The sequence below is a fragment of the Squalius cephalus genome (assembly GCF_949319135.1).
Source record: "Squalius cephalus genome assembly, chromosome: 3".
Lineage (NCBI taxonomy): Eukaryota > Metazoa > Chordata > Actinopteri > Cypriniformes > Leuciscidae > Squalius > Squalius cephalus.
The window spans coordinates 41,421,465-41,438,897 of NC_137124.1; the positions used below are offsets into that span (position 1 = coordinate 41,421,465).

General features: G+C 33.5%; 1 protein-coding gene across 1 annotated transcript; it reads left to right on the plus strand.

The window, feature by feature from the left end:
- The first annotated feature begins 2,119 nt into the window (after nt 1-2,119).
- LOC307155635 (uncharacterized protein) lies at nt 2,120-16,305 on the plus strand. Its single transcript, XM_079866418.1, has 15 exons — nt 2,120-3,851; nt 3,991-4,273; nt 4,568-4,674; nt 5,548-5,710; nt 5,796-5,877; nt 6,038-6,148; nt 7,189-7,230; nt 7,341-7,806; nt 7,950-8,110; nt 12,094-12,322; nt 12,446-12,510; nt 12,664-12,813; nt 12,897-14,769; nt 14,882-15,046; nt 15,220-16,305. The coding sequence occupies exons 3-15, from the start codon at nt 4,572-4,574 to the stop codon at nt 15,438-15,440; spliced, it is 3,831 nt and encodes a 1,276-aa protein (XP_079722544.1). The 5' UTR covers nt 2,120-3,851; nt 3,991-4,273; nt 4,568-4,571; the 3' UTR covers nt 15,441-16,305.
- The last annotated feature ends 1,128 nt before the right edge of the window (nt 16,306-17,433 follow it).

Below are 17,433 nucleotides of genomic sequence, written 5' to 3' on the forward strand. Positions count from 1 at the left end.
ACTGAATTATGCAATCTGAAGAGCTCAAACAGCTAACAGAGCCAGCGATGACTCTGCTCTTCCAGATTTGCGTCAGCAAACGTGATGACATCAGTTCGATATGATTCGTTTGTAAAGCTGTCAATCATCTCATGGTGAACCAACGTGACCATAAGGCTGTCCTTCTGGATGACGCAGTGCTGTGTACACTGTGGACAAACAAAACTAAACACATCTCTTCATCTGATACAAGAAGCTAATAAATGCAGGATTCAAGTTATTCTGTTTTGTGTGTGTTTGATTTCCGTTCGATTTTGGTTATTGTATAGGAACAAAGAATGTTTACAGTATGCATGTGAGTAAAAATAGCCCATTGCTTCATAAAAAAATGCAAAATAGCCTATAACATATTTAAATAATCTTTTTTGACTTGAAACCATTTTAAATTGCGACCGAAATATGATACAAATACTCAATTGTGTTTTAAAGTGAGCTTTAAGTGAGAGTGTAATATTAATAAATGATATTGTGTCATGTAGCTTGAGGCTGCCTGTTGAGCTAATGCACCTTCTACATGAGCTTCCTATTTCATAAAATCATGTTATTTATTTTTTTTAATTCAAGAACAGTTTTTTTTTGTTGTTGTTGTTGTTGGTTTTCTAACAAGACTTAAGATAATAGATGTATTGCTCTTGCATAGTGGAATGACAGAGATTTAGATGACCAAGCAAAAAATACAGGGATACAGGCATTAATGACTGAATTCAAACAAAAGAATAAGAATAAAAGAAAAATGAAGATTAAAGGGTTAGTTCACCCAAAAATGAAAATTCTGTCAGTATTTACTCTCCCTCATGTTGTTCCAACCCCATTAGACTTTCGTTCAACTTCGGAACACAAATTAAGATATTTTTGATGAAATCTGAGAGATTTTTTTTACGTAGTGTAATAGCGTAGCGCGTCTGTGTTTCACGTCACCACGTATCACACATGACCACAGTCGCCCAATAGCCCGCTACGTTATATTACACTATGTAAAAAAAAACCTCGAGGTCCAGAGAGAAGGAAATGAAAAGAGGAATAAAGTCGTTATTTTTGTTTGTTTTTGCGCACAGAAAGTATTCTTGTCGCTTTACAAACTTAAGATTGAGCCACTGGAGTCACTTGTACTATATTAACAATGTCTATAATACATTTTCTGGGCCAGCAAGTTGAGGTGTCCATAAGCCTGCAGGAGGAGTGATCCAGCACTCAGATTTAATCAGAAATATCTTCATTTGTGTTCCGAAGATGAACGAAAGTCTAATGGGGTTGGAACAACATGAGGGTGAGTAATTACTGACAGAATTTTCATTTTTGGGTGAACTAACCCTTTAAGTCTCTTGAAAAGGTGCTAAATGTTCGTCGATTTACATGAATGGGCCATTTCTCCTCACCAGACCAACCAGACATGTTGAGTCAATGACTCTAAATGACAATGAGAGTCAATGACTCTACATGAGTGTTTACAGGGGAATAAGATATTTGGTCTTACAATAGGCTTCATAAAATGCATTTAGAGATCATCCTCAGATTTGATATTCTGAAGCTCAGAATATTTTATACATTTAATAAATATATTCTTAATATTTGATGTTTTTATGTTTGAGCTTATATATCTCAATATTCATAACAGTCTGATAAATTTTTAGTCTTGAACTGTAAACACTCAAGTGATGGCTTTCTAAATATATGTTGGTTATGTGCCTATTCAGAATGATTTCTGAGCAGAAACTTTGATATTTTTGGTATGTCATAAATGCATCACTCACCAAAATTGGGGGTGACTATATAATTGTTTTAAATAAGCTATTCATCTAAGCTGTCTATACAAAACATTGTAAATAACCAGTTCAGTTGTAACAAGTAGGCTTTATCATCTGTATAATTTATTTAATGAATCTGTTTGAGATCAAATTAATGCTAGATGTTTTGATATAAATTAAATATCAAACATATAATGTTAGTACATGGCATGACTGTGTTTAATTTCACTCAGTTATTTTGATTTATTTCCAGATTCAATCATAGGCTTGTTCTTACATAGTAGAGCTTGCGCAGTTTTCAAAAATGGTGCTTTAAATCTCTTGACAAACTAAAAGACTTAAATTACATTTGTATGTATTCTAAATAAAAGACACAGGTTGTACTGAATGTCAGCTTGCTTATTTTTGTAAAGATAATGATTTATTGAGTCCACATGCCATGTAAACTTGAAACTATGCTTCAAATCACAGATCGAGAGCTGTCGTTCAAACCACAACTCTGCGATGCTGTTTACAAATGTTGGTTGGAACTAATACTTCAACGTTTGGTAAAAAATAAATAAAAAAATAAAGTAGATTCATTTTATCATTTCATTTTCATTTAAGTAGCTTTTATAAATGTGCAAAGAAAAAAAAAACATTACTGGTGTGAATCTTGAGACAAAACAATGGCATATTTTAAGATTCAAATTTGAGGTTGGTGTCTCTAAAACTATGCCCCCAGTTTCACAGACAACGCTTTCTCAGACGCATGTTTGAGCTGTTTTAACTGAAAACATATTTAAATTATGTATTATCAATTATTATCAATTGTATTACAGTTTTTATATTTGAGCTTGTATACCTTTAAAATATGTGTCTCATTTATTCCCCACCTGGTAAAATGGGGGCTGTCTTAGAACATTTTAAAGAATTATAATGTATAAAGTGGTATAAATAATTGTGGTGTGACTTGACTGTATATAAATTACAGAGCTGATTGAAACATATCCCAATTGCTCTGATCAGATGGTTCCTCACTGCTGTTTTCCAGTCCTTGGGTGGACTGCTACCCTACCCCCCAAATACCCCCGCAGGCAATTTGCATTTCTATGGAGAAGAGCTTCAAAGGACAGCATGTCATAGACACATAGGCCAGACTGTGAAAGTTTTACCTTAGGCCCCGTCCACACTACTGCATTTTCGTTTAAAAACGAAGACTTTTTGCTACGTTTGCACCTCCCGTCCACACTAAAACGGCAAAAACGGAGACCCAAAACGGAGAAGTTTAGAAACGCTGCCGACCCGTTTTTCGTTTTGAATCTCCGGAGGGCGTTTTAGAGTGGACGGGTCAAAACGGAGGACTTTAGAAACGATGACGCAGAGGCTCACGCTCGGCTCTATGATTGGGTGTCACCAGTCATGGAGTATACACAGGTAATATTCAGTACCAGTAAACTTCACCCGCTGGAACAGTTTCTTACAGTAAGAAACTGGCGCGTCTCAGGCGCGGTAAACGCGTGCATGCTAGAAATATAACCGACACCTATTTTTCTTGCGACACGCAAGCGTGTTGGAAGCGTTTTCTGGCAAAATGGAATAGGAAAAGATGTTTATATGTCATTTTGACACAAATACATATTAATAAATGATATTTTGATGTTTGAAAACATTTTTTACAGTCTATGCTTGAAAGTCTCTAGGTTTACACCGGCACGCACATGCCCAGTGTTGGTGAATGGTCACGTGATCCGCGTTTGCAGTCGTTTTAATGTGGACTGAGATCAATTCTAATACGCAGCTAATACGCAGTGTTGTTTTTTTTTTGTGATTCAACACAAGGTACTCTTAAGTAAGTGGTATGAGCTTTCTTTTCAGATGTGCTATACAAGTTAAGTTAAACCAACATAAATATGAATGCCCATGGTAAATGCTACGTCCTATATAACCATTTGATTTACATTAAATGAGAATATTTTTATATTTATTTACATTGTGTGAAATTACTTTTTTTCTTTATTAACTTTATCATTTCTATCTGCCACTGGTATAGGTTTGTGCTCTGTGCTCTATACGTACAGAAAAAAAGTGAGTAATTATAATGTATGTAATAGTAATTGAGGAAAAGGAATTTTTCCTGATCCAACTGATGTTTACAATTTGAACTGAATTTAAAAACAATGGACTATACACTTATTTTGAACTGGCTGTTTGATTTCATTCACAGATAAATTTGCATAACAGAACCAATAGTAATGATGGGTAATTGTGGCTAATCTGTGGGCGTCGGCCCAATCACTGCTCAGATAGCAGCATGTGTATCATCTATTCTATGTTCCTAACTCACACTTCAGTTTTGCCATTTGGAAGACAGCTCCTATACGCGATTGTTTCCTACATTGGAGAGTTATCTTTCTGTTATAGTTTAAAGACTGTATCTACCTCCAAGAACCTCATAAAAAGCGCACTGAGACATTTCTCATCTCAGTTTTTTCTTTCCAAATTAAGAGGTAAGTTGAACATTATATATTTTATGATAATTTGTAAATGCTAATTTTATCAAATATTGATATCCTCTTACAATGTAAATATGCATGTATATTACCGGTAATATTATTGATAATCAGATTGTTGGTAATTTTTTTTTTTTTATTTTTTTTTTTTACTACATTTTAAATTGTTACCCACGGTGTCATCTTTTCAATCATTTATTTTCTATGAAATTCTAAAGAGGTATTATTTATTTATTTATTTATTTTGCATATGAAGTAATCCTACATAAAATAATTTTAAATATTTCACAGGAAAATGAGACCCAGAAGAGTTTTTCCTGAAAAAGAAGCTTTGTACTTCATTGCTTCTGGCAAAGATAAAGACACATTTGAGAAACAATTCATGAGTGAAGAGAAAGGTAAGTTACTACATACAATTCTCCCATCAATACTGTATGACTTTGCAAAACTTAAATAAAAGCTAAGTGTGGTCACTAATTAAAGGAATAGTTCACTTAAAAATGAAAATTCTGTCATCATATACTCACTCTCATGTTGTTTCAAACCTGTATGAATTTCTTTCTTCTGCTGAACAGAAAGGAAGATATTTAGAAGAATGTCAGTAACCAGACAGTTTCTGGTCTCATTGACTTCCATAGTATAATTTTTTTCCTACTATGGAAGTCAATGGGATCAGAAACTGTCTGGTTACTGACATTCTTCTAAATATCTTCCTTTCTGTTCAGCAGAAGAAAGAAATTCATACAGGTTTGAAACAACATGAGAGTGAGTATATATGACAGAATTTTCATTTTTAAGTGAACTATTCCTTTAATGTCAAAGGGTTGGGTTTAAAATATGAACCTAGAGAAAGCAGGCTGTTAAAACAAAACACGCAAGAGGGGAAAAAACATGATTGCTTTGACCAGTTAAAGGTGGATTTACATCTGTTTTCCTGCCAGTATTTATGTTATAAGCTGCTGATGTCTCTAAATTAAACACTATTATGTAAATGTGTGAGTGCTCTTGATATTATTTGTAAGTAACTGCCAGTTAGAATGTGAGGGGCCTGTGTAATAATGGAAATGATGAATATTTAGTGTCTGATTTTTTCAGACAGAAAATCTGATTTTTTTTTTTTTATTATTATTATTTTTTTTACACTTTTATAAAGATGTAGATACAGTTGTTTTCGAAGTAACAATACCATTGAAAATAATTTAGACAACCTGAATAACTTCATGAATCTTTTATCATACTATTAATTTACTTGTATTTATACTATTTATTAGGTTTTGGAGTAATTGCCACAAAACACATTGAGCCAGGTGAATTCCTGTTGGAGTATGTTGGAAGACACATCACTGGATCTGAAGGAGAGAACCTGTTCAAAGACTACTCAGCTGAAAATGCAGCATTTTTGTATTTCTACTCCTTTCAGGAACAATCTTACTGGTAAGATTAAATTAATGAATGTTCCAATGAAATATAATACCATTATGACAATTCAAAAGTGTTTTTAAAATATTTCACCACACAGTGTTGATGGCAGTCAAGATACAGAAAGACTAGGACGATTCATAAATGATGACCACATCAAGCCAAACAGCAAAATTAAAATAGTAAGTCTGTCTTTAATGTATTCTTATTCTTTGTTTCAATTACACCTTTTATACAGCCTCATCTTGTAGCATTATTTGACATTATTAAAAACTAGGCGACTTTTCAAATGATGTTTTTGTTGTTTTCATTTGTGTGTTTGTGTGCTTTTGTAACCAATAGATAATGGATGAAAAGAAAAGACCACATCTGTGTGCATTTGCGTTAACAAAAATCAATGCAGGAGAAGAAATTTTATACGACTACGGAGATCCTAACTGCCCATGGAGACAGGTATTTAAACTTCTATTTCTATTTGTTGGTGTCTTATTTTCATTATTTTATCAAGTGGTGAGGAAAACTTGCTAACACTTTACAATAAGGTTAATTGGTTAACATTAGTACTAAATGACCAATACATTTGTTACAGTATTGGTTAATCTTTGTTAATATTAGTTAAAATCCAGCTGTTTCAATGTTTGTGCATGTTACTTCACAGTGTGTTATTAATTTTAACAAATACAACTTATGATTTTAATGATGTATCAGTACATTTTTAAATTAACAATAACCAAAGTTTAATAAATGCTGTTTAAGTGTACAATTTTTACTTTAAAAAAGCAAATTATTGAGGTAACACTTATATAGTTTTTATATGGTAACACAATAAGGTTTCATTTGTTAACATTAGTTAATGTATTAATTTGCATGAACTAAAAGCCATACATTTGGTAAAATATTTATTCATCTTTGTTAGTGTTAGTTAATGATACTCCGGCTGTTCATTGATTGTTCATGTACATTTACAACGTATTACCTAATTGATTTTAATAATGCATTACTAAATGTTGAAAATAACATTAACAAAGTTTAATAAATGCTGTATAAGCGCAGTTCATTATTGGTTTGTTAACTAATGCTAGCTAATGAAACCTTATTGTAAAGTGTTACAAGATTCTCTTATCCTCAACAATACTGCTGTACAATTTTTACCTTTAAAAAAGCTAATTATTTAGGTAACACTTACACAATGAGGTTTCATTTGTTAACATTAGTTAATGTCTTAATTCACATGATCTAAAAGCAACACATTTGGTACAATACTTATTCATCTTTGTTAATGTAAGTTAATTAAACTCCAGCTGTTCATTGCTTGTTCATGTACATTTACAACGCAATAACTAATGTTAATAAATACAACTTTTGATTTTAATAATGCATTACTAAATGTTGAAATTAACATTACATACTATTAAGAAATATTGTAAAAGTGGTGCTCATTATATGTTCATGTTAACTACATTAATGATTGCTTTTAATGTAATTTGTTTCAGAAAACCAGTATTTCCACATTCAGAGAGATCAAGGAAAATATGGTAAATATATATAGAGAGGTCTGTTCCTTCAGCTGAGTTTACTAATAACTATATACACTGTAAAACATTTCTTACATTTCAATATGCTTTTGCTTTTTTGCATTTTACAGGAATCACGATGGAAGAATTCATTTGAAAACTTTGATTTAAAGCCTGGTTTGATGAAAATGGATGACCTTGTTATCAACACAGAAATGAAGATTGCAAATGGATGCAATGCTGCTGAGATTTTCCCAGGAGTCTTCAACAACTGCAAAGTTGCAGTGAAACGAGTTGCCAAACATGTTTCCAAAACTGAATTGGAAATGGCTCATTTCCTGAGTTCAAAAAATTTACAAGCAGAGCACCTTCTGCAACACATTTCAGTGTTGGAAGACACTTACTTTGCCTATTTTGTGTCACCTCTTTGTGAATATAGTCTGATGGAGCTGATTGAAAACAAGGATTTTCCTGAAAGAAAAAGCCTGATAGAGAATCGAAGACTAGAGATCTGCCAGGAGTTACTGCAAGGACTTCAGGAACTGCATTCATATGGAATTTTGCACAGAGACCTGAAGCCTGAAAATATTTTGTTTGGTAAGAGCAGTCTGTGGATTAGCCATAGCTATAATTATCCTGTAATATCAGCAGAAATTTTCATTTAAAATGCATGAGCATATGATAATGTGGATATCATTTTAAGTGTTACATTTTTTGTGAGCATTTTTACTTTTCTACAGATATAAGCAATAAACTGTACATCGCAGACTTTGGAGCAAGCAGAAAACTTGATCTGGCACAAACCACACTGCTCTCTCAAATGGCTGGATCTTTTTCTTGGTCGAGTTATGAAGATGTTGGAGGCATGCAATACAAGTACAAGAAAGAATCAGATATCCAGGTAAGGGTTGAAAATATCATGTTAAAACTTGTTAATTTGTGGGAGGACGCCGGCACACAGAAGTGTTTTTTAATTACACTATATCAAAGTTACTTTAAGATTTAATGTAAAAATAATAATAAAAGGCAAATTATACATTATTTAAAAGGTTTAAGACTCAATCCTAAAAATGTTTTACCTCTGTTTTATTATAAATATCTCATGGTGACTGTAATTTAATTTCTTAATTTGTGTCAAAGGAAAAAATCTGCTATATGGTCATCATGAAAGCATTTGACTACACAATGTTTGGTCTCAATTTATTTTGATGGTCTCTTTAACACATTCTGTTGATTATAAGTAATGTTACAACTACATGTGAACTAATTCTCATTAGAGTACTACAGGAGTATAAGTAGACTAGAGACTAAAATGTAGGTTAGAGTAAAAATAAGTTGACATGTATTATATATTTAGTCAGTATAATGTCTATTGGGGTTTATCACAGTCAAATTTTAGCAGATATTAAGCAGATATAGTCTACTAATACTGTAATTACAGTTGGTTGACATGTAGCTGCACATTTATTTATAGTTAGTAGAATGTTCAAAAGGGACCATCAAAATAAAGTGTTCCCTTTCATAGTCACTACGAGTTACGACGTGACGACGAATAACGTCTCCGTTCCCTACTCAGGGAACCAGGGAACTTACTTAACTGAGACTTTTCCAGCATTCCTCTGGGTTTTTAGTTCAAAAGTGAACACATTTGGAAAAATATTGATGGATTCTCATTATTAATTCACATTTCAGAGTGGAGTTTTATTTATTTATTTATTTATATTTTTATCCTAAATTAATCAATGTAACCAATAAAGAGCAGCGGGTTTCAAACCCTTGGTCGCGTCCAATATTTAAAAAATGGGTTGTCTTGATGATTTAATGAAAATGGACTTACATAAAAATGAAATAAAATTAAATTAAAATAATAATATAAAATAATATTATATAGGCCTAAGGAAATATGCTAAATATATTTTGATTTAAAAAAAAATATTCAATAAATCAATAAAATAAAATACTGCAAAAATATGCAGCTGAGTTAGTTTCATTTTACTCCACAAATAAGGTGATAGAAAGTAAACAAAAAATAAATAAATGGTCATTTCAAAAGTTTGAAAACCACTGGTATAGAGCATTAAAAACTGGTATAGAGCATCCATTCATTAACAAAATAATTATGACCTTGTGCAGAAAGTCAAGAACGTTTACTAAAACAAATACAATTATGATGTTCCATGATTTTCCAATCACAGTGCTGGTTATAACTTAAGTATTGTATTGTACACAGTTACTCATTCCAAATTACATGACACAAATTGCAGTCAGTGATGAAATCTAGATTAATCTAGATTACAATCTAAATACAATTTATTAAATTTATTACAATAATTTACAATATTATTTACAAATAATTTACAATCCTGTAATCTAAATAATTTTAGGTAATGTAATTGGACTACTTTGTGAGTACTTTTGACCCTAACGATTCAATAGGATAATTGTGTACCATATTGATAAAAATACCATGAGAAAGAAAATATTTTTTTTTTTTTGCTATCAATTTTGTGAAGTGCATTAACTATTATAGCCATTAACTATTATAGCTTTTAGCCTTTATTACAGTATGTAAACTATCCTATCCTCTAAGCCTCATCAGATCACAAAGAGAATGTATTTTAAATACTTGAAAGGCCTTATAAGTTTTGATAACATGGTTTTGATCTAATAAATTGTCTTGGTTTGATGCTGAGAATTTTAACATTGAGCACATTTTTTTGTAAATTTGAACGACAAAAATCGGTGTTGCCTACACCGTTATCCTCTTTTTACAATTTGCACCCTGTTGACTTCAATGGGGCAAGTACTAAACCTGCTTTTAGCCTCTTAACATCCTTCATGTGTCATTACAAGTGCACCAGCCATGTGAGTGATTCCTTCAGAGTGAACACGGGTGAATCTGACTGCAGTAGATGTGAAAGGGTTTGTGCTGGAGCAATCTGTAAATTAATCTGGCCGTTAGAGTTATCATCTGCAGATTTTAAGTTAAACATGGTCAGGTCTGTGGCTTCATTGGGTTTCTGTACTTTAACAAGAACCAATTTCTGTTTTGTCATAAAATATCAATGAGAAAAATATTTTCTAAAAACTTTACAATACACTTAAGCCTATATATTATGTTTCTTAATGATTGTAATTATGATTTTATGACAACAAATTGCGAAGTGTCTTCTTTAACCCTTTCACGTATAGTGGTCACTACAGTGGACAGCTATTAATAAAGCATTTTCTTGAATTTGCATGGGTTTTTATGGCAAAGTTGCACATCAGCCTCATTGGACCCTGGTGCATCATCCTATAAATTGCAACCAAGGGCAAGCCGTTGTGTTTCGATTTTTCTCCCCTCCAAACCAAGATGGCCAAGGGTCAGTCAGACATGCCAAGTTGCTCCGGAATATCCACCCATTCCTTCTATCCTAGGAGACTCAAGCAATATCTAATGAGTCATATCACAGTAAAATTTTCCAAGTTTTGATTTTAGATTGAGAGAAAACTCTGATTAATCACATGTCCACTGTAGTGGACGTCATGCATCAACTGCTATATTTCAGCTACAATTCATAATTATAATGGGAATGTTAAAACTTAAAAACTTGATCTGCAGTGAATTTTTTACTGTAAATAAATGTATTTGTATTATTAGAATGTAATTTTCATTGACATCGAAAAAAGTAATCTGAATTTGTAATGCATGTTACTTGTAATGCGTTTCTTTACTCATAACATCAAAAAGTAATCTGAATACGTAATTCATGTTACTTGTAATGCGTTTATATATTCGTTACATCAAAAAGTAATCTGATTAGGCAATGCACATTACTTGTAGTTAATTACTTGTTAGATCAAAAAGTAATCTGATTAGGTAATGCATGTTACTTGTAACACATTACTTTACTTGTAACATCAAAAAGTAATCTGAATGTGTTATGCATGTTACTTGTAATGCATTACATCCAACACTGATCATTTCAGATGAGATTGAAAAAATGTAATGCTAGGTTTTCTCAGAGGAGGGCTATGATAGAAATGTGCATGTCCATCTTGAACATAATCAGAATTATCAGCTAATAAGGGTAAATCTCCATACTCTGGTGCACTGGAGGGAACATCTGAGTGGGTTCCACAGTTGTACCTTGACAGTCTGTAGAAAATTCTGATGGAATCACGTCCTCATGTTCTGATATCAAAGATACGCGAAGTGCAACTTGTATGAAGTTGTACGAAGCCTTTCCAATATTTTTAATTTATATTTGTTGTATATATTTTATATTTTCAGTTTCACATGATTTGATATAATTGTTTTGATTAGTTTGTTAAATTCACATACTTTATCTGTTTGATTATTGTCTTATATTTAATACAGTATATCTTCGTTTTTAACCATAACCGCATGCTGTCCACTCAAGTGGACACCTGAAGATCTCTTTGAAAAATTTGTAAAAAATCTTGTTTTTCATGCCCTAAGAGGAATAAAAACACATAGGGAAAAAAAATACTGACTAAGGTTATCATAATTCATGCATGAAAGGGTTAAAATTAGACTACAACTATGCTTCTATTCCAAAAATGTCATGAACAATGAACTTCATGAACATCCCCTATTTAATTTGGGGATGACAATTCTTAGGTTTGGGTTCAAATGGATTAACAGGTTACATGTATGCAGTTACAATACTATTTTAGTATGTGATCAATATGATTTGTAATCAGTTCTGTCAAAAATGCATACATTTGTTCTATGTTCAATTGTTCTGAATGCTAATATTCGAGCAGCTTTCATTTGAGCACAGCAGCATTTTGTCATCATTTTAATCATCTTCATTCATTCTGCAGTTTAGTTGTGACCATTTCTGAAATTTTTGTAAATATTATTTTATTTTGTAGGTAGCAGGATGCTTGGTTCATTATATCCTGACGGATGGGCAACACCCCTATCAGACAACTACACCCTACTCCAAGGATCCAGTTGGGCTATCTCAAAATGTCAGAATGGGTAACTTCACTCTTCAATGTGAAGAAAGATGGACAAGACAAAAATATATTATTAGCAGAATGCTGTCTAATTCAATCGAAGAACGTCCCACCATTGAGGAATGCCTTCAGTCTTTCACATGTACGTTCCAAGACTTACACTTTTCTCTTCACCTCATTAATAAAACTTTGTAGATTTTACAAGAATGTAGAAAAAAAATCCTTAAATTATTGGATATCCTTAACAATTGTTGTGCATTTACAGGTTTCATACACCAGTCGGATTACACTGGAATCACAAACAACTACAGCAATGTGAATGAAAATGAAGTAAGTACTTTTCATTTTCATAAAAAAAAAAAAAAAGTTTAAGACCAAAAAGACAACAGTGATTCTAAAACACAGTATGTGTTTTAGAATCAGCAGGCTCTAGATAGAAAACAAACATGGACATGGATTTCACACACTGTTATTGTTTTACAGGACAGAACCCATACAGCAGATTTCTGTCCCCAAACGTCAGATGAGATGGACATCCTAGAGAGTACCGACAGTGATAAGCCAGAAAGTGTTTGCAGTGATGAGATGGATTCATCTTCTCACACTGAGGAGGACTTATATGAGTCTGAAATGGTAATTAAGGGTTTTATACTTTATAATATATAACATTGTTATTATTTACAAATACATTTCAGTTGTGTGGTTCTTTATTTCAGAACAACACTGAACAACAGGTTTCCTTTTCCCTGGAAATCTCAGAAGAAGAAGAAGACGACACAAAAAAAGCTAAAGGACATGTTGCAGAACGCATCCAAGGAAAACCACTTATGAAGAGTTGGATAGAAATAGATGAAAGTGCCCACGGCTGTAGCTCTCAACAAAATCAAATAAAAGTGAAAATGTCCTCAAACAGTGTACATCAACGCATCTATGACAAGAAGAATTACTGTCTTTACTGTGAGAAGCCTTATCCAAAAATTGCAAGACATCTACAGCAGAAACATTCTGAAAAAGTTGAAGTTGCAAAGGCACTTGCACACAACAGAGGCTCAAACATGCGTACTCTTCTATTAACCAAAGTAAGGAACATGGGAAACTACCACCATAACAGTTCAGTCCTATCCTCTGGGAAAGGACAGATCATACCAAAAAGACAAGCAACTCGTGAGTCAACAGCAATAGACTATCTGCCTTGCAAGTTTTGCTTTGCTATGTATGTCAAAACAGATCTCTGGAGACATCACAAACGTTGCAAATTACAAGACAAAGAAAATATGCCAGTGAAACGAAAAGTTCAGGCAAGTTGTTCTCTGTTGTTGCCAATGGACTCTGACGTTTCTAGTGGACTTAAAAATATTATTGAAGATATGACATATGATACCGTTACTCAAGTGGTGAAATCTGACCCGTTGATTCTGTCACTGGGTGAGAGAATGTTCCTCAAAAACGGAGAAGTTTCACGGCACCGGGCAGACATTAGAAATAAGATGAGAGAACTTGCCAGACTTCTTATAGTGACAAGAACTATTGATAAAGACATTGTTGCTTTGAAGGACTTGATCAACCCAGGAAAGTTCAACACAGTACTTGAGGGAGTAAAAAAGATGACTGGATTTGATTCCTCAACCAACCGATTCTCAGTCCCTTCAACAGCACTGAAACTGCGTCATTCCCTTGTGAAAGTGTCATATATTTTGCAGGGAGAGGCTTTACGTCAAGAGGATGATGCATTGAAGGGAAGAGCAGAGCAATTCAGTAAATTAATTGAACTAGAATGGACAATTCATGTTTCATCTAATGCACTGAAAACTTTGTACCAGAAAAAGTGGAACAGTCCCCAAATGCTGCCTTTAGCAGAAGACATAAAGAAGCTCCATGATCATCTAAAGTGTCTTGAGGAGGTCAACAAAAAAGCACACATTGAACACACATCACAAAGGTCATGGAGTGATCTCTCTCAGGTGACTCTAGCACAGCTAATATTATTCAATCGGCGTCGAGAAGGTGAGGTTTCAAGGATGGAAGTCAAAACATACCTGCAGAGAAACAAACAGATGATTCAGGATGAAATTATGGAGAGCCTTTCACCTTTTGAGAAGAAACTCTGTAAGAATCTCACCAGAGTAGAGGTACGGGGGAAACGAGGCCGCAAAGTACCAGTACTATTTCCCACAAATATAACAGAATCTGTGGAACTTCTAATTAAAACTAGAGAAGATGTTGGGATTTCCCCTAGCAATCCCTACATATTTGCTCGTCCTTTTTATGGATCACAGGAGAGCATCCGTGGTTGTGACTGCTTAAAGCGATTTGCAGAAAGCTGTGGGGCTAAAAACCCAGAAAACATTACATCTACAAAGTTGAGAAAACATGTAGCCACAGTTTCTCAGCTACTTAACCTGCAAACGCATGAACTAGACCAACTAGCAACTTTCATGGGTCACAACATTGAAGTCCATAGGGAGTTTTACAGACTGCCTGAAGAAACCTTACAAGTTGCAAAAGTGAGCAGAATTCTGTTTGCCCTGCAAAGTGGAATAGGCAAATTTAAAGGAAAATCTCTGGAGGACATAACGCCAAACATCAACTGTAAGTAAATTACTTATGTGTATATGTCTTTTGTTTAAACAATTCATAGTGTCCACACTTTGTAAAAATCTACTTTTAGTTTTAAAGAATGTGAATGCTCATTTTGTTACAGTTGAAGGGGGCTCCAGCAACTCAGACACAGAGGATGCTGAATCTGAAAAAAGGATGACAGAGGATGATCATTCGGAAAAAAGGGCTGCCACCTCAATAACGACCGCAGCCTCAAGAGAGGCAGTTCCATTCTTTAGGATTTCACCACTGCCTTTAAATAAAAAGGGTTTGTTATTCCACTTTGCATAAAAAAATTGTATCTACATGAAACATCTTGACATGTATTTTAAGAATTGTCTGTGCTCTTCAGCTTGTAAAATCTACATTATTCAAATTTTGGTTATTCTTTAATTCAATTAATTTGATTTACTTACTTAATTTCTTAATTTATTTTAACAGGAAAGTCCAGAAAGACCTGGTCAGAGAAGGAGAGTAAAATTATTGAACATCATTTCAAGAATTTCCTAAAGGAAATGAAAGTCCCTGGAAAAGTGGATTGTGAAAGATTCTTAAATGAAAACAAGATTTTAATTGGTAATGAAAGAGAATGGAAAGCAGTAAAATACTTTGTGCACAACCGAATAATCACTATCAAGAGAAATTTGTGTCTACAGTATTGAACCTATAGCAATACTGGGACCTTGCATATGGAGTATTGATGTTTTATGTCACAATACTGGGAGCTTGCGTATGGAGTATCGATGTTTTATGTCACAATACTGGGAGCTTGCGTATGGAGTATCGGTGTTTTATGTCACATACTGGGAGCTTGCGTATGGAGTATCAATGTTTTATGTCACAATACTGGGAGCTTGCGTATGGAGTATCAATGTGTCATAACATTGGTAGTTCATGTAAATGGAGCGTCAGTGTGTCATAACATTGGTAGTTCATGTAAATGGAGCGTCAGTGTGTCATAACATTGGTAGTTCATGTAAATGGAGCGTCAGTGTGTCATAACATTGGTAGTTCATGTAAATGGAGCGTCAGTGTGTCATAACATTGGTAGTTCATGTAAATGGAGCGTCAGTGTGTCATAACATTGAAATGATTGACTATGTCCAAACTATTTGAGTGATCGATCATTTTCTGTCTTTTTTTAAGTTGTTTTAAAAAATCACTATTTTACACGTGCTTTTCGTTAATATATTTCATGGTATTTGTAACTTTTAATATAATTTATTTGGTGTTACCCTTTTATTTATTTAATTATTTATTTTATATAAAGCAAAGCAACTTGTTTCAGAAGCAATATATCGTTGATGTTGTGGTATACATTTAGGCACTCATCACTGAGGGTGGAAAGTCTGCACTACCGCAGGGGGGGCTCTTTTAGTGAGCTTATGAGATTTTCTATGTGATAAACTGAATGGTTTATTATGTGAAAAACCATTTCCGTTGTCAGGAGTGCAGCAAGAGCAAGTAAGAAACCTTCAGTTTAGGAGTGTGTGGACCTTAAATAAACTTTAACTTGATTTCATTCAACATGCTGTAGGTATGCATTTTTTCACTATTTATTCTAATTGCAAGAACTGGTTTATGAGTGTTATTGTGAATAATATTACTACGTCATTACATATTCTGTAAGTCAAAACTCAAACTGAACCAACTGAACATTTGAAATGTGAAAATCAACATAAAACTTTGAGTTTTGACCTCCGGTAGAGGTGGGCATATATTAATTGTTTTAATCTAGATTAATATTGAAATTAATCTAGATTAATCTAGATTAAAATGGTTCATTTAAATTATGCCGAAGACATTCAGAATATGTGTGCTACACAAAACTGGACTATAAAAGTAAGTCTTTGAGAACGGGTTTCTCAAGCCATGTGGCGCATTATACCAGGGGGTCATCTTCTGTTTCCAAAATGCATCATAAACTGCTTGAGAAAGCTGTTCTACTCATAGACTGTAAAAGGTTACTACTGTACTGTTACCGTCCGTAGGCAACATTAGGTAGGCCTATGTTATTATCAACTACTATAGGCTATCAATTTGGGATGGGCGATATGGCCTAAAATCCATATTGTGATATACATTGCAGCCTCTTGTGATAACGATATATATTATTAAAAAAAAAACATTTCAGAAAAGGTTACACAGACCCTGCTAAACAACTGCTAAATGTTTTTTTTGTTTTTTTTAGGGTGCATGTTGTTTTGAGAGCATATATTGTGCAAAACTGTAAGTATACAACATAATTTTGCAGATAAATAAAATTTAAGTACACTAGCTGCAGAGACTTCAGTAGGTCTAATGTTTATTATGGCCTGGAGCTTATGAAACCCCAAATTTAAAATTAGAATATTGTCTAACTGATGTCTTTTCAGTTAAAAAGAAACACAACAATGCTTCTTAAAATCAGGCGCAGACAGAGATTATGTGCTACACCACTAAGATATATTGGGAATAATATGCGCGCGCTGGTATTCAGTGATATGTTTCATTTTGAATTTGAGGTGGTAGAACGGATTAGTCGTGTGTTAATTTACCGAACTGTTACCCCAGACACTCTGTCTATATAGTTTGCTGCTGCTCGTCGGGCGGCTTAAATCCGAACCAAGTCCAAATAATGGATGTTACACGATCTTTTTCACCAGCTTTCACTTT